Source organism: Ceratotherium simum, chromosome 2 (assembly GCF_057802395.1).
Source record: "Ceratotherium simum simum isolate JZ-2026a chromosome 2, ASM5780239v1, whole genome shotgun sequence".
Taxonomy (NCBI): Eukaryota; Metazoa; Chordata; class Mammalia; order Perissodactyla; family Rhinocerotidae; genus Ceratotherium; species Ceratotherium simum.
The window spans coordinates 6,144,808-6,168,723 of NC_141901.1; the positions used below are offsets into that span (position 1 = coordinate 6,144,808).

Genomic DNA, 23,916 nt, shown 5'->3' on the forward strand with positions numbered 1-23,916 from the left:
GGCAAAAAGCTGCTGCCCTGGGTATCAGAATATTTTGGGCTAGAACAAAGAGGCTATGAAGTTTCAAAACAGGATGGTACCTTCTGCTCTTAATTTGATTTAACTTCCTTAAATATTTTTAAAATTCAGTTAACATTGAAGGGAATGTGGGTTTTTTTGGTTTTTAAAAGGGTGAACAATTTAAAAAGAGAGATGAGAGGTACCAAGATGAAGATCAGGACAATAAACAGTGGTGCTAGATTGCTAGCAATGTGGTGCTGGAAAAAATTGGGAAACAACAGAAATAAGGGTAAAGAGTCAAAGGAAAAGATCACAAAGCAATGAAAGAATTAACAGGATGACAAGGTTAATTAGTAAGGTCAGGTGAGGGGAAGGCTTAATATGAAATTTGTCCTAGGAGTAATTATTAAAAGATTTAAAGAGGTAAACCAAAGCTCCTACTGAAGCAAAAGATAAATTTAAAATAATTTTGATTAAAAAAGGAAAATATACTGTAAAATATTTAATAAAAATAATTTTATAATCTATACAGAATTGAATAAAAAGTACAAATTATTTCCATACTTCTTTGCAAAACTGCATACAACTTGTAAATTGGGTTTAGTATTCTACAAATATGACCACATACCAAATCGTGAACTTATTATTGTCTTAAGTAAAGGCTCTGGTTGTGTGCCACAGTCTTCGAATTAAATTCCAGGGAAATATTACTTTGGTAATGTGAACAATTTGTACCACTATCCATTTTATTTAAAAAAATTAAATAAAATACTTCAAACACCACTTTTCTACTTGTTTCTGAGTGAACAATTCCCTATGTAGCAAAAAAAAAAAAGGCAAAATATAAAATTAGAGGCTGCTACTTTTATGACATCACTGCCCCTTCCCTTCCTTAGCTAGTGTTCTTTTCCTCTCTCTTAATCTGAAAGGAAGGCGAATGGAAAATGACCTATTCTTATCCTGATTCATTTACTTCTACAATTCCTGCTTAAACCAAAGAAATATGTCAATTTTGCAGTCTTGACACTATTATTCACACTGTTTAGCTGTGTCATTCTAAAAAAGTTAACACCCAGTTGAAAGCAGCTACCTAGATTCTTTTCAAGATAAGGCAACAAAGCTGGCTTTAAAATCGTTTTCATGTCTCACATATTCTAGCAGCCACTTGGTAGGCTGATTTCAGGATTAAATGTATACACAATAATATTTTTTCAAGTAACTTGGAAATGGAATCGCTAACAATTCTTATTTTAAGCAAATATTCAAGATGATCCACCCTTAGAAACAAAGGCAGATTTAATGTACAAAATGCAGGAATCAAGTCTATCCTAGTTCCTGTCCCATTATTAATCAGTGAAATAATTAAAGAGGCTCAGTTCGTGAAAAAGGCTTTGGAATAATCCAACTCCTGATGACATTTTTATCTTGGACAACAAGAACGAATAATATAAAAGCTATACATGGGGATGAAGTTATTTAAAAAAAAGACTTTTTCATTTAATTTTGGAAATAAAAGGGAATGCAAATACAAAATGGGCTGGTTCTGTCTTTAGCCCATATACTAACTTTTCATCATGGAATAAATAGTCCTTCATACTGAAGAATAGAAGACAAGGAAACCTATCTTAAGTTTTCTGATTAGGTCTCTTCATTTAGATTATTAGTAGGCTTCAAAACTTGCCTTATTTTCTAACTAGATGAGCTTCTCTGGGAAGCATATGAATAATGCAAAAATGTACTTCTAAAGAAAATCTACACAAACACATAATTGTCAAGATAGGAACTGAGAACATTCATACAATGAATTTTTAAAAAATAACTTATTAGAAATGACACACACTCCTTATAGGACAGAACACCAAACCAGAGCAAATATAGCCAGTGATAGGAACAACTTTCATCTGTAGAAACACAAATGCACATGAGTAACAGAGAAATAAGAATTAAGTTGGGCCAACCCGGTGGGGTAGTGGTTAAGTTCGTGTGCTCTGCTGCAGTGGCCCAGGGTTCGCATCCCGGGTGTGGACCTACACACCGCTCATCAAGCCACGCTGTGGCGGCGTCCCACATACAAAGTAGAGGAAGACTGGCACAGATGTTAGCTCAGGGCCAATCTTCCTCAAGCAAAAAGAGGAAGATTGGCAACAGGTGTTAGCTCAGGGCCACTCTTCCTCACCAAAAAAAAACCCAACATATTTCTATCCTGACTTGTGACCCCTGTGAAGCCTTGGTCCCACCAGGCCAAGCTTCTGGCTAAGCAGATAGAGAATTGTCTGACCTATGAAACATCAAACTCACTTGTTCTCATATATATAACACCATGTGCTGCTTGATTGCTCATGATTACTTGTTTTTCAAAATCAAGTTCATCTCTGAATCAGAAAAACGTCAGACTTAAATTAGCTCTCATAAATTACCCACAAAATAAACTTCACTTCCGGTTCCTCTGAACCATATTATGTTACTCCAGGAACGTAAGATATAGTCAAGTGGCTGCTTTGAAGCCATGAAATGCACATTCATAAATATATGTCTACATCTGAAAAAAATTAAATACATCCAGGCACAGTTGCTGTGCAGAGTTCTTGCTATAAGAAGCAGCTCATCAGCAGTATATTATGAAGTGGTTACTTGAGAACTTGATTCTGGATCTTCCTGCTTTCTATATTTCTTCATAATACTGACTGCACCATTAGCCAGGAAAACCACAGCGATGAGTGCAAAATAACCAGCGTAGATCAGGAACTAAAGGTGGGGAAAGTAGCAAGTCACAGAATTATCAATTAGAAGATGAGCTATTTTCTTAGGTAAATGCGAACATATACTATAATTAAAGATATATTTTCTCCATAAAACTTCAAAAAACATTGTGTGCTTACACTGTGTGCCAGGCAGTGAAGATACAAAGAGGCAGCAGTGTGGTGGTACTGAAGCCTGACTCTGAATCCTGACTACCTCCCTTACTAGCTGTGTGACCTTGATTGAGATACTTAATCTCTGAGCTTTGACTTCATTTACATATTTCCTACTTTACAGAGTTGTTGGGAAGGGACAAGATCATGTGTGTAAATATTTATTAGCACAATGCTAATGCTGTTAATACTACTGTTTTTATTTTTGTTGCTGTCAGTTATACCTGAATCTTGATCTCTGCCCTCAAGCTGATAGGTGGGTATGACTAACAGGCCAAGTTCTGAAGATCAAGAACTTCTATTCTTCCCCAGAAGAGGGCAGTAGAAGGTCAACTATATACCATCACAGGATTATTTTTTTTGAGAATCTTCTCTAAGTCAGTTTTTAATGTGACTATATAGTTGATCAACATCTTCATCATCATCTTCTTCTTAAAACTTACTAAATACTTATAAGCTAGCTCATGGGTGCAATACAAGTGTCACTCTAAGTCTTTGAGCCAGGTTCTTTCAAATTTGGATACATTTTCCCATAGGAAACCTGTTAATTAATCATGGCAATTAGAGTTTCAGTACAGCCCACAAAATTCTATTATTCCATAAGTTTAAACCCACCATTTCTATAGCAAGATAACAGGCACTTAGTTTCTCTCCTACCCTCCATCCCAAATGTAAGCACCTAATCCTTGAGAGGTCTTCTCGAGGTTTTTATTGCTGGTAGTAATTGGGAAACATGCAGAAAGATTACTAGTAAGCTCCCACTCCTCTGCTCTCCCCACTGTGCCCCTTTTAGAGGCAGCATGATGCAGTGGGAGATGTGGAGGCTTTAGAGTTGGATGCTGCTTTAAAGCCTAGCTCTGCCACATTATTATTGTCTGTGTGACCGTAAACAACACTTAACATTACTTAACATCTCTCAAACTAATTTTCTCAATGTCTAACCCGGACAACAACCTTGCAAAATTCTATATAACGTACCTGCCACATAGAAAGCACTATATGCATGTTACCTATTATTATTATTTCTCTTTTAGATCTCTTCAGTAAAAACAAAGTTAATTACTGCTAACATGTTGGGTCTTTGTATTCTAAGAAAACTAATATGTAAGTATGGAGGGAATAACGGAGAAGGAATCATTTGAGCTTGGATGGGGGTGGGGTAGGCACTTCTTGATTCAATTGCCCATTTTCAAAGTACAAAGCAAGCCCTACCTACAATGCGTATGCCTCATAATGCATGAAGGCATATGCAACTATACAATTCCCGAATGAATAAAAGTATTCACATTGTCTTTGGGTGTTTGTGCAGGTGTTTCTCAATAGGTTATATGTTAAGAATCATACTGCTATTCATCAACAGCAAGTCATCACCTTGGTATTTGGGCGGGGGGTATTTTAAACAAAGAAGGGAGGAGACTTAGCTGTGAGATGAAGCAGATCATCTAAAACATGGGATACAGCATTCCAGGAACAGAATTAAAAATGGAGGGAGATTTGGGATGAGGAAGCAGAAGAGCCTGGCCTGGAAGGAACCAATATTACCTCAGCTCCACCTGGCTGGTTAGTTAAACTCAGAAATGGTCTATGGCCTCATCAAAAAGATGATGGTCCTAACATCCTCCAGGTAGAAAAGAACTAAGGGCGGGGATGACTGAAGGAAGGACCACCTGCACTTTTTATTTTGTGTCTGTCAATACTGTTGGAATCTGTTTTCGAGCATGCTCCCCCTCCACCGCCCTGATGGAGTCATAACATCTTCAGTGCCAAGTCAGAGATCTTACCTGAGTGGTAATTTCTAAGCCAAGGCCACTGGCATCTACCACAATTAGAGTGAGCAGAGTCTGCAGTGCCAGAGCAATGAAGGTGTTTACACCAAACACCAGGGCATAGCGCTCCATGCTGAGGTTTGCAGCAATCTGAAAACTTAAAAAATAAATAAACAAAAGAAGAATAAATAGACAAGAATTACTTCCTGGGTAGTTACAATTTTAATTTTAAATGTGAAGAGTACCCCTTCTTTCTGTTAATTCCCTTCCCAACAAAGCAAAAAGTATTTTGTTCCTAAATGATGCAAATCTCACACAAACATCTGAAAACAGCAGGAACATGTGAATGAGGAAATAAACGAACCTTGCCTAAATGCTTCCTCAGGAGAAAACCTGATAATGCACATACAACACAATGCTTTCTCCCATTTGACTCTTTTTAACTAAACAATTTAATGTGTTTGTAAAGAAACAAAAAAGTTTATCCTGTCACAACTTTTCCTAATGCTTTTTTAAATCAAAATACATACGTTGCTATAGTGATGAGTAACATGTAGATGATTCTGAAGACCACATAGGATGTGTAGCACACCCAGATGTTCCCCGCAGTGTCCATGATATATACTGTGGCAGCAATCAGGAGAGAAAACAGAGACAGCGTCATTTCTCCCCAAGTTGACCAGGATATTTTTATGTAACCAACTGCAAACACGGCAACAGCACCTACAAAACAAAAAGAGAAAAGTAATCTAGTTATTTTGCTAAACAAATACTATTTCAATAAATTAAAATTTCATCTTAGATTATTACATTTTAAAAGCTTTAAATTCATAAACAGGGTAGCTCAAGATTATGGAGGGCCTGGAGAATCAGGCAGAGAATTTTGGACTTGATGGAATGAACAATATGGAGGCGCTGAGAGATGCTGTGAGACTGAATTAGGACAGTTGGCAATCAGATGGAAAAGAGGACACAGACCCAGGGATGTTGCTAAGGAAAAAGCTACTGAGGCTGAAGCAGAGGCAAGAGTCAAAAAGGACCACTGCTTCTAGCTTGGCCACGAGGCAGGATGGGTCATCTCTCCTCCTAACTGAGCAGCAGTTTAGCACATGGCAAAGGGCATCTCTGCCCTTTGGTAAAATGATGGCAGTGATAATGATAGCTACAATGTATGGAGTGCTTTCTAAATGCCAGGGCAGTTATAAATGCTTACGGAAATCATGTGGTCTTCCAAAAACCTTATGGAGTAGGTCAACAAATTAAAAATGGACAACAGAATATAATGGTTAAGGACACAGGCTTCTGAGTTCAAATCCTGACTTTACTAACTGCCATCTATGACTCTGGGCAAGTTATTTACCTATCTGTCCACAGCTTCCTTAACTACAAAATGGGGGTAACCACATCTATCTCAGGAATTTTGTGAGAACTGAGTTAATATACACAAAACCCTTAGAATGGCACTCAGCACACAGTAACACTCACAGTTGTTAGCTATTATTATATACTATTGTATATTGCTATTCAAAGTTTCACATCGAGGGGCAAAAATACCCACTAAATACAGACATAATGGAAACTCGGATAAGAAAAAATTTTTGAAAATGATTACATTATGTTTCCCCAAAGGTTATAAATTCTTTATAACTTGAATTATAACTTTATAACTTAAAACTTGAATTCTTCAAGTTTTTTAGGCATAGTCCTCTGCCACTTGAGCACTTCTAAATTTTCCTCTTAAATTATAAAATCAGATCTCAAAATAACTAAATCATCCTTTGGGGTTAATTCCAATTTGGGAGGGGAGAGATCTGATTATGGTTGACAACTAGCAGAGGACTCTCCCCCTCCCAACTAGCCTCTCCGATCCTGCATTGCTTACCCAGTAAGGTTGAAACGGCCTCCACACCACCATTATAGATAGCAGCATCGCGAGAAGGCAACACCACCTCCCACAGGCCTTGTGTGTAGTTAATGACTTGAAAATAGCCACATGTGGAGAGGGCCCACCACACAGACCAGCAGAGCAGAGGGCGCGAGGAGTAGCACATCAAGAAGTCATTCCACAGTACCCTCAGCACCAGGAGACGGTCTGGCTTGGATTCCTACACAGCAAAAGGGAAGAAAGCCCAAACATCTTGAAGGCAACGGCACAGAAAGCAATATATATATATATGCACACACACACTTCTTAGAAATTACATTTTTCTCCTCTGGGGAAAAAAAACACATTCTCATACAATTTTTGCTTTAAATGTTCTATAAACATTAGCACAGCTGTACATAATCAATCCAGCAAAGGACGTATTGTTTACAAAGTGAAGGTAGAAAGATGGTCAGAGATTGCATACTTCAGCCAAAGGGAGATGACATTCCACATCTCTCCACACAGTGGCAAGTAACATTAAGAATAAGCAACAACCCTATGAAATCACTGTTAACCCTCTTAAATCACTGCTGGGTTGGAGTCTGTCAATGAGAACCTCCTATCCTTATAAGTGACAGATTCACTGAACAGTAATGGTTAGGGCAGATATCTTAGAAACAAACAGACCAAAATACTAGCAGCAGTTCTCTACCCAGCAGTTCTGGGTAGTAGGGTGACTAGTGATATTAATTTTCTTCCTTATACTTTTTATATTACCCAATATTTACACAAGGGAAATAAATGAAGTAATAAAGCCATTATGTTTTTAACCGAGTGAACCCAGACATTACTAAACTATGCACCATCCCAACACTGCCATGAAGTCAATACGAAATTCCAGACATCCTGTGAGATTCTCTGACTCCAAGTGTATCAAAGGTCTAATCTATCAAAGTTTGCTCTAATTCCTGAGCCTTGCTCAGAACACAGGAAATTTTACTTCTGTGGGGCTAACATGGAAAAGCAAAATGAGAGAGCCCAAATGGACCCAAGGGGACTTGACCATGAAGTCGCATGTAAGAGCCGGGACATGTGACAGGAGCCATGTTACAGAGTAATAACACCAATGGCAGCAGCATGAGTCAACCTGCTCTCGTTGGTCGGAGGCCACATGCCTTGCATGGCAGGAAAACCTCCGGATATAAAATGATTACTCCCTTTTGCTGTTGGCTCCTTCTTTAAATAGAACTTTTAGTAGGTATGATTAGGTGAATGCAATACCAAGTTAAATGCCACTCTTTTCTCAGCTCAGCTATGCGCAGAGGGAGATTTTTCTATAGTCAAACCAACAGCTAGGAAGGAAATGCCTGAGTATAAGTTTGCTTCTCTTCTTAAGTGCTTTTGAAGGACACAATCCTGACACTAACTCTTGCTATAAAAAACAAACATTTTTCACCATGAAAGGAAGACGCTAATTATTTCCTCAGCTGTTGATATTCCATTACCTGAAACACAGTAAAAACATGGAATGAGCCTTAACCAATGGGGACAAATAAAGTCCATGTGGTTTCAAGGAAAAGAGACCACAATATGTATATGGAAGAACTGGTGTTTGAGATAGACTTTGGGAGACAGATAAGATTTGAACAGAGAAATAATGAAGAACAAAATTCCAGGGAAAGGAAACAAGAACAAAAGCACAGTAGAAGGTGCTGTTGAGGTACATTTAAGAATCAGCAACAACCAAGTTTTCTCCAAACATAACAGGCTTATAGGACACTCTCTCCTGCTCTGGCCTGCTGTGCACTCATTTTATTCCAAGAACAGTCATTCTTGCCTTGGCCCAGTATCCCACAGAACCCTGGTTCATAAGCCTGAAGACAGGGCATTAGCAACCTGTTAAGAGTCAGCACAGAGATCTGCCTTTGGCTACTCTTTTTCAAGGGAGATGACACTTATCTGAGGTTCAGGGGCACTGAGCTGTAAGAGGGCAGGGTACAACCACATATGGCTACACACCCTCTCCCCTCCATCCCAACTCAGACATATCCATTGGCAGGAGTCTGACTGGAGATATCCAGAGCAGAAGGTTTTGTGACCACAAATGAGGATAAAAAAGGAGGGTCAAGAGGCAGACTATGTTCTTCACATAAGTCTCTCTCGAATTCTGGCTTTAGGCTCAGGGCCAGCCTGGTGAGAAAGGCAGAATACAGCCCCACACAAACCTCCCACCAGCCACTTTCACCATTATGGTTTCATTTCTTTGGATTCTGAAGGCTATTTTGACATGAAAAGACATAGAAAGATGAGTATTATATAACAATGAGTAAAAAAATAATAATAATAAAGTTACAGAACTACATGTAGATTATAATTTCATTCACCATAAAATGTATACTTATAAATACATACATATGTATATATGAAAAGAGATTTTAGAAAGGTGACTAAAATATTAATAGTGGTAATCTTTGGGTGGTAGCAGTTCAGATGATTTTGACTTCTTTTTATCTAGTTTTCTGTATTGTTTAATTAAAAAACTAAGTATGAATCTTTCTTATAAAATCAGATTTTTTTTCCTCTTAAGATGATATATTTATTAACTATATATTGTAACAATGACTATTGAAATTAAGTAAATAAAGGCCATTTTCTCCCTAAAATTCTAGGGTAATCTCACTGGAATGAGAACCAAGCAATGTTTCATAGTTCTGCCTAATCACACCATCCCTCAGCTCAATTTTTACTTGTTTATCACAATGGGCATATAGTTTCAGATTTCATTTAAAGAAAAGGTTCTGATCCTGTTTAAAAAAAAAAGCTTTAGAAATTATTTCTCTCCATCAAGAAATGGGACTCTCTACTGTAGTGGATTTTAAAGTCAACTAGATCTGGGTTAGAAATTTTGACTGTGCCACTTTCCGTGTGCCTTTGGGCAAGTTACTTAATGTAAGCTTCAGATCTCTCTTCTGTAAAATGGGGATGGTGATACTTAACATCATAGAGTTTCAATAAGAATTACATCAGATAATGAATCTAAGGTTCTGAGCACAGTATCTGGTACCCAGGTCAAAATAAATGGGAGCTGAGCTGATAATGAAGCAGCAGTAGAAGCAAATCTACCTACATGAAGATGAGAAAAACTCCTAAATCTTAGGCTTTTTACTATAAAATGGAAATTAACGCTTACTTCAACAGTCTACTGGAAGAACTAAATGAATATGATTCAGTATGTAGCAAGTGTTCAATAAATGCTGGTTTCCCTTATACTCTATTTATCATGACTCATTTATGCAATCAACAAGTATTTACTGAGTGTCTATACTATGTGTTTGGCAATGTTCTAGACACTGCAATACAGCAGAAACGTCCCTGTCCTCAAGAAACTTACATTTTAGTAAGGGAGAGAGAAGAAAAACACACATAAAAGAGAGCTTACAGTTGGAATAATACTATGAAGAAAATAAACAGGGTAATGGGCTAGCAAGTGACTGTGGTATGGAGAAGTAATGATTGCCAAGAGTGTTGAACGGCTTTCTGAAAAGCTGAAGTCTGAGCTGAGACCTGAGTGACACAAAGGAACTGGCCATGAAAACCAGAGTGAAGGGCACTCCTGACTGAGAGAAGCTCCCGACTAAAGTTCTGAAGTGGGAATAAGCTCGATGCGTTTCAGGCCAGTGCTTTTTGGCACACAGTAGTAAGAGGTAAGGTCAAAGGGGTTAGCAAGGGGCCCGACTGCATAGGGTCTTAGAGGCCATGATGAGAAGTTTGGATTTTCTTTTATATACAGTAGGAAAATATAGGAGGAAGGATAATTAGGGTTTAATGCCTAAACTGTGAAGATTCAAGTCAAGGGCTGATGACTGCAATTTAAATCACTTCTATGATATTAATTATGTATTCCTACATATACGAGAAACTGAACAGGAAAGGCAAAGTTGTTCATGTCACGCCTGGGAAGCAGAAGAAAAAAGAGATAGAGTGCCTTCAGATCAATAAGCTCATAAAATTCAAGATTCTAGAGCTAAGGAAAGCTTAGTGATCACCTGGTTTAACACTCTCTACATTTAAGAGTAGCCTAACTCAGTTCAAGAATTAGTGATGGAATTAGTACCAGATTCTTGTGACACCTTTCATAAGGTCTAGAAGACCAAGAGTAACTAACTCAAAGTGAAAGATTATTTACAGCCTCGCAAATAAATAACTATCTACAGTAAAAGTACAAAGCTGTTCTTGATTATTCATGTCTAATGATAAAGTATTGTATGTATTGATTATCTACTAGCAATACTCATATGAAAGCTTTACAGTGCTGCATTTAATACTTGAAATAACCGTATGAGGTAGATACATGCATGAGGTAAGTATTAAAACTGGAGTTTGAAGTTACTTCTCTTTCTTCAAAATCCACTATACCTTGCTGCTAGAAATGACATTAAGTACAAAGCAGAAGCATTAATTTTGCTGCTGCCAGTGTTTTATAGAACTCTAACACACATACACACCAAGTATGCTCACTAACAGTACAGGTGTCGGTCTACAAATAAAAGTATAGCTCTATTAACAGACATTATTTATTAAGTACTAATGACATGTCAGGCCCTGTGCTAAAGAAGTGGTTTAATTTACATCATTTCTAATGGATGAGCAACTTAAAATAAAGCAGGTCTGGCTACAAGCCAAGCACAGAATGAGTCCAGTTCCCTGTTGAGAAAAGAAAATCACTGGCTTTGGTGGCAATGTCAGCACCCTTTGCCCCAAAGCAACAGACTCATTCTGAAAGGAACTCACAAATACGCTAAGGTACCTTGTGGACTGGGCTGTCACTGTGACTCTTCCTTCATTTACACTTTCCACAAAATCAGACAGAACCACTCACCTACCTACCTACTCTTCTTCACCATAATTACCAAAATTATGATTTATGGCTCAACTATGGGCTTTATCAACTTAAAATGGCACTGCAATCCCAATTGCATATCCATATTCTGACCTTCCTTCAAGCTTGTCAAAGAAAAACAGCAGTATTTTGGCGTTGTACAGCTGCCAAGCAGCACTGCCTGCCCGCTAGGGTGTCAGCAGCCGCGCCAAGGATTTCACAGAACTGACCTGAATCCTAATTTTTACCACCTTGTAGCCAACATGATGGTTCTGACCATCACCCCAGGGAAAGACTTTATGCAACAAAGTATAGCTCGAAGTAGATCTCATATATGCTCTTAAATTACATTTAGTATGTCTGTGCAATTCTGCATAAATTCCTAATCTCTCATCTCAATCCTCATCTCTAAAATGAGAGGAGTGATGAGATCTAAAGTTCCTTGTACTTCTAACTCTAAAATTTTATAATTTTTCAGCAAGCCAAGTACTGGCATTTTGCATATATATAAACAACAAATATCAAGTTGGTCTAGGACAGAGTTTTTTAAACAGGTTACAACTCATTAGTAGGTAATAAAAACAATTTAGTGGACAGTTATCTGCATTATAAAAAATGAACTGAGGGGCTGGCCTGGTGGCGTAGTGGTTAAGTTTGGCATGCTCTGCTTCAGCAGCCTGGGTTTGGTTCCCGGGTGTGGACCTACACCAACTCATCAGCCATGCTGTGGCAGCGACCCACACACAAAATAGAGGAAGACTGGCCACAGATGTTAGCTCAGGGCAAATCTTCCTAAAGCAAAAAGAGGATAATATAAAAATTAAAAAAAAAAAATTGAACAGAATGTGTCAAATTAAAGTATTGTGTTGTAAATTTTTGTTTCAGTTATATATAAATATACACATACCTATAAATGTACTGGTTGCTGTGTAAAATGTCGTTCTTACTACGTTTCTTATTCATGTTCAAAAGTTTAAAACTCACTGGTCTATAAAAATCTTCAGAACCATGTTAATTTTTAATATATATGTGTATCTATGTATTATATGTACTGTATACATATTAATTTTGGCTAAAGCCATTTTAATACATTTGAAACAGGTAAAAAAGAGTCCTTATTCTTTTTTTTTGCAGGGGAAGATTCGCCCTGAGCTAACATCTGTGGCCAATCTTCCTCCTTTTTTCTTCCTCCCCTATCCTCAAAGCCCCAGTACCTAGTTGTGTATAGTTGTAAGTTCTTCTGGTTCCTGGACGTGAGCCACCACCACATGGCTACTGACAGACGAGTGGTGTAGTTCTGCACCCAGGAACTGAACCTGGGCCACCAAAGTGGAGCACGCAGAACTTCAACCGCTGGGCCGTCAGGGCTGGCTGGAGGGTCCTTATTCTTTTTGTTCTACTCCACAAGATCTATCAGATGATTATACTTCTTTCCCTCCTCCGTCAACCCTTTATTTACTCTCCAACATCACCTGACAAACTATGAGGGAATCAGCATTTCATTCCTAATTAATCCCTGGTAATATTGACTGAAGCTGCCCACAGGTGCTAGAGCGATCAAAGTGAGTTTCTTTTTTTTTTGTTGTGAGGAAGATCAGCCCTGAGCTAACATCCATACCAATCCTCCTTTTTCTTTTGCTGAGGAAGACCGGCCCTGAGCTAACACTTACTGCCAATCCTCCACCTTTTTTTCCCTTTTTCTCCCCAAAGCCCCAGTAGATAGTTGTATGTCATAGTTGCACATCCTTCTAATTGCTGTATGTGGGACGTGGCCTCAGCATGGCCTGACAAGCGGTGTGTCGGTGCACGCCTGGGATCTGAACCCGGGCCGCCAGTAGCTGAGCACATGCACTTAACCGCTAAGCCATGGGGCCAGCCCCCAAAGTGAGTTTCATGATGAGTGTCACCCAGGCTCTAAAGGGTGACATGAGCTCTTTGGGATAATAACCTAAATTTCAATGAGTAACCAGCAGTGAAGTATGTGGGTAGGCAAAGAGAGTAATTAGATGCCACACTGAAACAAGCTGAGTTAACTCCAGGTGGAGAGCCAAAGACTTTATTCACCTTGGTTCTTTACTCTCATCCAGCCCACAAAGCTTATGGAGCTTGGTTTTATGATTAACAGAGGCTGCCTGCGAAACTGGAATGTTATTAGGCTTATTTCCAAACATGTCCCAGGAGAGCTAAGACTAATTCAGTATGGTTGGAATGAGCTTTGCTCCTCACAGCTTACAACCTGATAGAAAGACACAAAGCTTTTATAAAAAAGGGTGAGTAACTGGGAAAGGCAATTAACTTCCTGGCTAGACAGAATGTGTGGATGAATTACTTTGATGCCATACCTCTCTCTTCTAAGAAACAATTTCATAGTCAAACTTTTAATATTTATTCCATCATCAGCTTAAATTTTCCTCTTGTGATTCTCTTCCTCTGTATTATTCATTAGCACCCCACTTTGGCAAAGTATCATTTCAAAATAAATATCAGATATCACTTCCAGCACAGAAGAGGAAGATAACTTTCTATCCTTAAATACTTTGGGCTTCAACTCAGAAACTGGAAGTAGATAGTCATCATTTATTATTAGAATCATTTCATCTATTCATTTAGCAAAATTTTCTGAGTGCTTTCTTTATATACCAAGTACTGGGAATGGAAAGATGAAGAAGAGATAGCCCCTGCAATCTAAGACATCTCTGACACGAGCAATATAATGTTGTGCCAGTGTTGATCTTGGAGGTCGTTCACTCCAGGGGAAAATACATTTGTCATCCCTAATATAAACTGACCTTCTCTTGAATCAATGAATGAAGGAACCAGTAAGCCAACTCATAATAAAACCTGAATCCAAATGAATACAAGGTCTAGCAGGAGGGATTTCCTATCTGTTGTCACCACTGGTGTAGCCCCCAAGTTGCAACCACAAGACATTTAAGGCTAAACTCACCAGTTCCTCCATGGGACGCTCTTCCATATTTAGAGGGATTTTGGACTCAATGTCCTCCCACCCAGGAAGGTGGTTAGAAGCTGAGGTGTCGGTAACCATGCCGCCATTTTGTACCTTGATGCCATTCATTCCCTGGCAGGTGGAAGGAACATGGTGGAAGAAAAGGCTCTTCTGGGGCATAGGCAGAAACCAGGCCACAGCAAAGGCCACAGAAACACAGGTAAGAGAGATGACATTCAGGCTAAACAGGGACCAGACTGCCACTGAGACAAGGATTTGCCCTAGGATAGAGCCTACTGTGAAGCCTACCAAGGTGGCACTTCGACAGTAACTTGTGACTTTCTGGTACATGCGGAGGTCTACCACACTGTAGATATAAGAGTAATAGGCAATTTCAGTGGCTGTGGCGACGCCATAGAAAAATTCCAAGAACTGAACGGCCAGCAGTCCCTGGGCATAGAGCAGCATGAACCATGTAACAATAAGGCTGAGTCCCTGTAGCAGAATAACAGGTTTATAACGGAGGTAGTCTGTGGCAAGGAACACAGGAAACAGCAGCACCAGGTAAGAGTAAGTCCATACTGGATAAATTTCATTGAAGACCTGATAGAAAAAGAAGAATAAAAATCCATTAATGATATCAAAGGACCCAGAATATTCATAACAATTTATTCTTATAAAACAACCTACCAACACCTTGAATACCTCATCCTTATTAACCAAAAAAATCTCAACAACGATTCTGATAATTGTTTGGAATATACTTCGCCATTTCCACCCCATCATCTTTTTCTTAAAATCCTCCCCATTCATCAAGGCCTCATTCAAAGCCTTCCTCACCCGGGAAGACTTTGCTGGAGCTGACAGTATTTGTATTGCAACATTCAAAGCTCTGTTGATACTGCTATGGATGTGTCAATCTCTCCAGTCACCTCATAGCAACTGGTTCTTAACCATGGTTGCACATCTCTCAAGGAACTTTAAAAAATTTGGATGCCCAGCCATAGGCATTCTTTAAAAACCTCCTGGGAGATTTTAATATGAGCCAGAGTTGAGAACCATCGCCTTACAGGTTCCTTAAGGACGGACTCAACATTTTCCCACACAACCTAACAGCCCGCGTACTGTCTGGAAGATACTTGGCTTAATAAATGTTTTGGAAATAAATAAATGTTTTGGAAGCATTGTCAATTCTTACTTCTAGCCACAGGATAGGAAGCTTTGATCCTACTGTTTGATTAGGTTTCTCTGATTTTATGTTTCATTTCTTTGGGGCACAGGAATAGGTAAGGAGGGTAAATCTGTCCTACAGTCCTGACAGGATAACTGTCTGTGGATGGTAGGACTATAGGCAACTTGGATGTCCTTCATTTTGCTTGTCTGCAATATGAAAAAAATAGAAGTTTCGCTGTTTTCTTTTTAATGTATTTTTTAAATTGGGATATAGCAGAAATAATCTTTAAAATAAGCTTTAAGCCATAAAGACCCCAGCTGGAATTTCAGTTCCATCATTTGCTGCGTGATTATAGGCAAGCTTTTTTTTTTTAAAGATTTTATTTATTTATTTTTTCCCCCCAAAGCCCCAGTAGATAGTTGTGTGTCATAGCTGCACATCCTTCTAGTTGCTGTATGTGGGACGTGGCCTCAGCATGGCCGGAGAAGCAGCGCGTCGGTGTGAGCCTGGGATCCGAACCCGGGTCGCCAGCAGTGGAGCGCGCTCACTTAACCACCAAGCCACGGGGCCGGCCCTAGGCAAGCTTTTTTAGTTCCTTTTAGCTTTAGTCTCCATTATCAGTAAGAGGGGTAAGACCTACACCAGAAGGTTGTTTGTTGCAAGGATTAAATGAGAGAATACATGTAAATCACTTATTCCACTTTATTCACAGGTGTGAACACTGAGGACTGAAGCTGAAACAGACTACTTGGGAGAATATGAATTAACTAAATTAATTGAACTGCCAACCCCATTCTTCCAACAACAATCACTGTACAAGACTTTTCCCTCCTCTTACATCTACTTCACTGTCTAGAAGGTCCGGGCGATGTAAGTCAGTCAGTTTTTTAAATGATCATTTCAAAGTCTGGATCAGCAGCCCCAATTTTTAAGTGCTTTCTGAAAGGTAGTCTTGGTAACAGGCTAAATACTTTGCAATGGAGCAATCTAATCCTAAACTTTGACAATCTAAGACCAACGGTAACTTTCTTTTTAACTCTCACGTGTACCTCAGTTCACCCAAGTGTAAAATGCGCTAATATTTTTAGGGTTTTAGAGGAACAATAAAGTAAACAATTATTGCAAAATCTTTTGCCAGTGCAGAGCACAACTATAAAAGTAAAACATAATCTGAAATATATTCCAGACTTGATTTCTGTTTCTGACTGGCCGAATACCAAAAGTGATTTGTCTAATAGCCTCACCTTCATTAATTTTGGTCTAATTTGTGTTTGTAAATCATTTAGCAACCTCCAACTGATCAGGAAATTTTCTTGCACCTGAATATGTATGAAAGAATAATTAAGAACTGTAGAAATGATTCTTATTCAAAAGTGTGGAAATTTTAGCAAATGAGGAACAAAGTGCACTCGGCTAACGTAACCACAGCATAAGACGCCCCTCAGCAGAAAACCAAAGAGGAAAGCAGTCACACTGAGATGGAAGCTGGAGGAGTGGAGGCTTCCCTACAGACTGTCCACACTTGTGTTCCACTAACAACTCCCACTCCTTCTCGCCTATAATTTCACAGACATTCTCCTACAGTTCTGTTAAGTTTGAAACTGCCTCCTCTGTTTACTTCACGTTTCTTCACCTTCACATTTTCCCCAACACACCACAAAGCTGTTAGCCATCACACCTCTCCTTTAAAAATACCCCATCACTTCCCGCAATACCCCATCTTCTTTTGTTTTCCACCACACTCCTTGGGACTTGAATTGATTTCTTCACTCCAGTAATACTGTCTGTACTTAGACATGTTATAAATCTTTCGCTAATAGTTGTCCCAAATGATTAACTGCCAAGTTTTCATTATATAAACCTCATCCTTTTAATTATCAATTTAAAGTGTTTATATTTAGGAGTCTAATTCTACTCCTAACACAAAACCACAGTTTAGATAAAGAAGATGAGGAAAAGTAAGATCACCAGACTTGCAATGCCAAGTAGAATCAAAAATAAAGGCAAAGGGGGTGTGGGAGTGGAGATCAGATGGACTCTCTTTAACTTATTCTAAATAAGAAATCTGACTTTTCTCCTATGAGAGAGATCAACCCAAGATGAATGTCCCTCTCACAGTATTATCAGCATTATGACAGCAAATCTTTACTGATGTACTCCACACTATGCTAATCACCATACCTACATTACCTCATTTAATACAAACAACAACCCTAAGAGGTAACTGCTTTTATCATCTCCATTTTACAAGCAAGGCAACTTGGCCTTAGAGAAAGGTTAAGGAAATTGTCCAAAGTTGTCACAGCTAGTAACTGGCAGAGGGAGGAGCTGAACCTAGATTTTCTGAATCCACCACAGTAAAATGCCTCATTTCTTCAATCAGAAAACTTACTGATCATCTGCTATGGTCCAGGGTTACTTCTAGTGACTGCAGCAGCTTTTTCAACCCGCCCTGAGGTGCTTTTACAGGCACTCAGGAAGGGATGAAGACTGCACCATCTCTCAGCCATTGGGTCTCCAAAAGAAGATCCTTTCTCTTTCAGTGCCTCCAAGGAGAAGCTGTTACACCAGAAAATGCTTCTTTGATGGATACTTTGAATCTTGAAGGGAAACCTCCTACACAATAACGCACAAATTACAGACTCGCATTGTCCATACCCTAGACAACACCTTCTTATCTCAGGTAAAATCTGCCATGAGGCCAAAGGGAATTGATTTTATTCTGGGGTGCCTTTCACAATTCTTTGCATCAGAGCTTCTTTGCGCTTTCTTCTGAGATACAAAAAGTCAAGGGAAAACAGTTTTAAGCTCTAATTCAGATTTGGAGTTTATTTTAGAATCAAGTTTCAATTAAATAACTAGTTAATAAGCACTTATTTGCACAGCACTGTTTTCAAGCTGTATGGAGACTACATACATACATACATAAATAAACAAATAAAATGAAGCCTCAGTTCTCCAGGAGTTCTGAACCTAGTGGGGAATATACACACACACATTATTGATAAGAGAGATAGGAAATATAGGGTTGCTCCTTTGAGATGGACCTTGAAGGATGAGAAAGTTAGAGACTAACAGAAAGATATCAATAAATACACATGGGAAGATTATTCCAAGCAGAGATCACATCTTCAAGTACAGACCAGTAGATGAGAGACTGTGGATATGCTGGACTTATGACTATAAGATTAATGTGGATGGGGCTTGGGCAGGTGGAAGAAGGCAAGGGGAAGAGGATGTAGTGGGAGATAAGGATGTTAAGGAGATAAGAGTCAAATTCTGTAAGGCTCTAAATATCAGACAGAATAGGTGGAGTGTTTTAAAAAAATCAAAGAAAGGTAGTGAATGTCTATCAAGCCACATGCTAAAAAAGATGAAAGGATAAAAAAATTTTTGTAGATAAAGAGCTCTATTTTATTAGAAGTTTGCCTTTCAACTATTGGAATACAAATTTTAAGCTGTTTAAACATATAAAGTGGTACCTAAACAGGTTAACGTTCTTCCTGAAATCTAAGAAAAAATCCTTTGAGAGTGGAAAGACAGAGGAAATTCTGTCCTTTTTTCCCCTCGCTGTCTCTGGACTTGGTTAATAAGAGCTCTATTTAAGATGATCCAGCTTGGCCCTTTTAAAGTCTTCTAGGGGAACATAAAAACATTACTGACCATGATGTGACACTCACTTTGCCTAAAAATCACGTAATATTTTTTATTTAACTGTCCATTGGTGAGAGAAAGCCCTCAGTCAGGAAGGAGAACAAATTGTTCTACTTATCTCAGCTATTAGATATTAAAAAAATCTAGGGTTCCAGAGAGGGTGAACAGAGCCATCCTGTACACAACCAACAGAATCAGCCATGATTTCAAGGTCCCCAGACAAATGACACCCCTTTCTAGACCGCTAGATTTCTCTTCAAACCCTGCCCTCTTCCTCATCTAATTTGCAATAACAGAAATGTGCTATGTTTTTGTTACACAATCAGCAACTATTTACTGGGCCTGGCACCTCTGCTTTATTCCCATACTCCCTGAACATATTTCACTCACCCTAGAGAGCTTTCTGATAAGACAGGGCACATGATGGCACATCACACAGCAACTCTCTGCCCAGGACACAGGATGTGACAAAATAGGTCTCAAAACAGATCAGCTATCAAATATCAACACTGGGAGCATGTTTCTCCCCCATGTATTTCTCTGTCAGGCAAGATACACAAACTGTGCAGATCACACGGCAGTTCACATGAAACTTTAATTGTGAGCAGCTCACAAGCAGTATCATTTCTGCTTCAGTGACTACACTTCAGATTCAGTGGCTGTTCTGGGTCTCCCGAATCATTCTCTCGTATTTACTGCAGTAATTTCCTTGTTGTAAAATCATTTTGGGGCCGGCCCCGTGGCGTAGCCGTTAAGTGCGCATGCTCCGCTGCTGGCAGCCCGGGTTCGGATCCTGGGCGTGCACCGATGCACCGCTTGCCAGGCCATGCTGTGGCAGCGTCCCATATAAAGTGGAGGAAGATGGGTGCAGATGTTAGCCCAGGGCCAGTCTTCCTCAGCAAAAAGAGGAGGTTTGGCATGCATGTTAGCTTAAGGCCGATCTTGCTCACAAAAAAAAAAAAAAAAAAATAGAAAAATCATTTTGTTCACAAGAGATGGCCCTTTCTACCTTACAATTGTTTTTAACCAATATTAAAATTCAAATAGGTAATGAATAACTGTTACAGTCCTTTGTGGAGTGGTCCATAAGACTGAGAAAGGGAAGATCTGAACTTGGGTAAAAGACAGTGATACTTGCTAGACCTGAGACAAAATGAGAAACTCAAATGAAACCCTCAATCCAGGATTCTACACCAGTTTTCAACTCCCTGTTAAGTGCCCTTGAAAATGGAGGAGCAATGCAACAACAAACTGGACTATGAGTAATTGCATCCTGCTCTGACCTGTTATTCAGGGATACTGAGTTGCTACTCAAAAGAGGTGACTACTAAGCACAGTGAGACAAGGAGGTTTAAATGGGAGGAGTATTTCACAGCAACTGGGGCAGGAAGGCAGGGTGGGAGGAAAAGGAGGCATAGGAAAAAAGGAACAGCTAACAAGCGCCCACTCAGCTTTCACCCTTTGTAGTGTTCCAGAAAGGAATACCAGACCTCAGTTTTCATGCCTTGTAGTTTTCAAGAGAGGGGATGTTGAATCTGCTTTATTTTGTTTTTGTGGTAGCACCTTGAGTTTAATTCCTTTTTCAGTGAATATAATGTCTTTCTTCTTAAAAAAACAAGTGTTGCGACTTACCATACACTTTAAGAGTTAAACACATTTTTAAAGTACACAATGCACGTGTGAAGTGCTTTACTAGGGAAAATCAGTCAGCAAGAAAATCTTGATCATGGACTATGTGCTTTCAATTACTGGAGCATCACAGCGGGACAGAAGCTTTCCAAGATCTCACAATGTAGTTGAGAAGTAAAACTAACATCTGTGAAGCAACAATTCACAATGCAAGAAAAACTATAATTAAGCAATATATCACAATTATCTGATACCATCTAAGTATCTGCTTTTATCCCAGGAGGAGGGGCTTAAGGGGAGGCAGCCTATCCTTGTTCACAGCCTCACCTAGTTAAAAATCAAGACAAATCAAGATGATAGACCTTTGTTATTCTGTACTGTCCTTATTTGAGCACCTCTGTCTGTGAAAGATAAACTAAGTAAGGTATGGGAAGGAAGAGGGTGCGGCAGGTGGAGGGAATATCCTTTCAGAAAGCAGGGATTACTCACATCTGGTTCCCTATTTTCAGTCAACAAATATTTACTAAATCTTTACCATGTCCAAAGTACATTTGCCGTTTTCACTTTTTTAACCATATCTCCCCCCCCGCCCCCCAGCGGGAACAGCTGGACCAGTCTGAGCAGAGCGGGGCTAAGCTACATTACTGCATCACCAGCACATCGCCTGAAACACACATGCACTGGGGCTCCCGCCCCTTCACAGAAGACATGCCCTATAAACCCAACGGACCACAGAAAAAGAGCACAAATTGACGCCGCGCCCAGCACGGAGCCGCCTTCCCAGCGGAAGAGTCGGCAATCGCTGCCCAGAACGGCTCCCGCGGCTCGAGCCTTTCTCACTCCTCGACCTTTCCTCGACCGCATCCCTCCCGGCCGCATGCTTTCCGCCCGCTCCGCACACCCCGGCCACCCGCCCACCCACCCGCCGCTCCGCCGCGCCCGCCGGGCGTACCTCCCTCTTGGTCAGGTTCTTGTCGGGCCCCAGCAGGTAGGGGGTCAGGAAGGGCTCGGACGGCCGGAGGCTGGCGAAGAAGCCGTAAGCGCAGAGCAGCGCGGTGGGCAAGAACCAGCACTCGCGAGGGACCCGAGCCGCGCGCAGCAGCATGGTGGCCGCCGCCGCCCGCCGGGACACCGGGCCGGGCGCATCCATCCGGAGCGCGAGGGGCGGGGACCCAGCCCGGCCCCTTCCTTCTCCTTTTCCTGCTCTGCCAACTGGAGAGAGGTTCAAGCGCTGCCCTTGCGCGGGCGCCTCCTTTCGGTGGGGCCCGGCCGTTCTGGGCTCGCCGCCGCCTCGGGCCGCCACGCTCCCGGCCTTCCCCTGCGCCGGCGCCTCCCGCGTGCCGCCCGCCGAGCGGCAGAAAACGAGACATGCCCTGAGGCCCACCCTCCGCCGCCGCCTCCGGGCTAAGAGCCAATCACAGCGGACGCCGGGAATGTGGCTTCTCTCCCATTGGTCGGTGGGTAACAAGATGCGAACCGGAGGAGGCGGCACGCCAGGCCGCTGACGTCTGTGGCCTCAGGCGCGGGGGACGTGGAGGACTCCAGTCCGGGCTCTGTGCTGGTCGCGGCGGCGTGCGCTGGTCAGGCGGAGAGCTGTCGGCCCACGCTCGCACTGGGCTCGGTCATCCTCTATGCTACCGCTGACCTGGCCGGAGTGCTCCATGTGGGCCTAATCCCCACCGAGAGGAACGTGCTGCTCCACTGTCACCCTCTCATTCTTAACCACCGTCCCTTTGGATGTCCTTTCAGATTTCCTTCCCGAGAGACTTAGTGGCCAATGCTGGGCAAAGATTTAACCTTGAGGCGGGGGAATGCTAAACCTTGCCTCCAGCAGCTTTCATGTTTTAAATTGTACTCAAGCTGCCAAAGAAAGACGCTAGAAGCCCCGGCTCTAAGCGCTCGGGGCGGTTTACCAACAGGCTGAACTGAAGTACATCAAATATTGTGAGAAGGATGAACGAGTTAGTCACGTAACAGAAGGGCCGTCATGGAGTCCTAATTAAAGGGTTTTAGATTTATTTCTTTACTTTTTGCAAGCGGGATACAAAGAGAACAAACACATAACTATGATATAGCCTGTGTTTAAAAGGAAAGTGGGAAATCCCAAGTCATTAAAGCAATCACGAAATATCATCGATCTTCATTAAAAGAAAACACAAAAAAAAAAACAAAAAAAGAGGTCTTGGCATAGTTTTCAAGGGCAAAGCATGACAAGAATTCCCAGTGCTTTCTTTCATCTCTGTCTGCTTATAAGCCTCTTTCTGCCTGACTCACAGCCTGACTCTATCCCAATCCTTCCACTGCAGACCAAGCTGCATTTAAAGCAATTTTCCCTGTGCAGTATGTGCAGAGTAATAGATCCTGCCAGAAGCTCACAGAAAATATTTTTGAACTATTTTGCTTTAATGTGTTACGACCTATCTAGCTCAATTTTCCTCCTGTGTCTGCAAATGACACTTTTTGCAAAAGGGATACCTTTTGCAGTCAGCCAAAAAAATGAGTCTACCACATGGAACAACATATTAGTAAAGGGAAAGAAGGAAGATTTATTTCTAAGGCTGCACAAGTGAATGCACCAAAATATGTGAGTTGACTAATCTCTGAAGAAATGCAATTGTTGGTATTTACATCTATCAGTGGGTCTCAAAGTGTGATCCCGGAAGCTCTAGGGGTCCTTTGGACCTTTTCAGAGTTCCACAAGGTCACACTACTTTCATAATAACACTGACTTGATTTCCTTTTTCACTCTAGAAACTACATGATATGTGATGACATCATCACTCTAAAGGCTAAGAGAACATGCTTGCATATTTTTGTTTAAAAAACTTTCCAGATTTAATTTCAAAAATATGGCAACTATCAATAAGTATAACCCACAAAAATAAAGACTCTTTAGGATCCTCAATAACAAGAGTCCTGAGACCAAAAAGTGAGAACTGCTAATCTACATAATACAATTATCTAGTCCCCCAACTCCTGCTGTTGTACCCACCTCTCATCATGACTACAGAGTGAACACCAGTGGTCCTCTTGGCAATTGCTTTGCATTTACATTCAGTGCTTTGGTAGAAGAGAAGAAAGAAAAAGA

The 23,916-nt window shown here is 40.5% G+C and overlaps 1 protein-coding gene across 1 annotated transcript; it reads right to left on the minus strand.

The window, feature by feature from the left end:
• Window positions 1–487: 487 nt before the first annotated feature.
• On the minus strand, window positions 488–22,141 carry SLC19A2 (solute carrier family 19 member 2). The gene is made up of 6 exons (XM_004425061.3): window positions 21,781–22,141; window positions 14,372–14,974; window positions 6,561–6,783; window positions 5,209–5,401; window positions 4,694–4,835; window positions 488–2,745 (listed from the first exon to the last, which is right to left on the minus strand). Exons 1-6 carry the CDS (start codon window positions 21,976–21,978, stop codon window positions 2,617–2,619), a joined length of 1,488 nt encoding a protein of 495 aa, XP_004425118.1. The 5' UTR covers window positions 21,979–22,141; the 3' UTR covers window positions 488–2,616.
• Window positions 22,142–23,916: the final 1,775 nt, after the last annotated feature.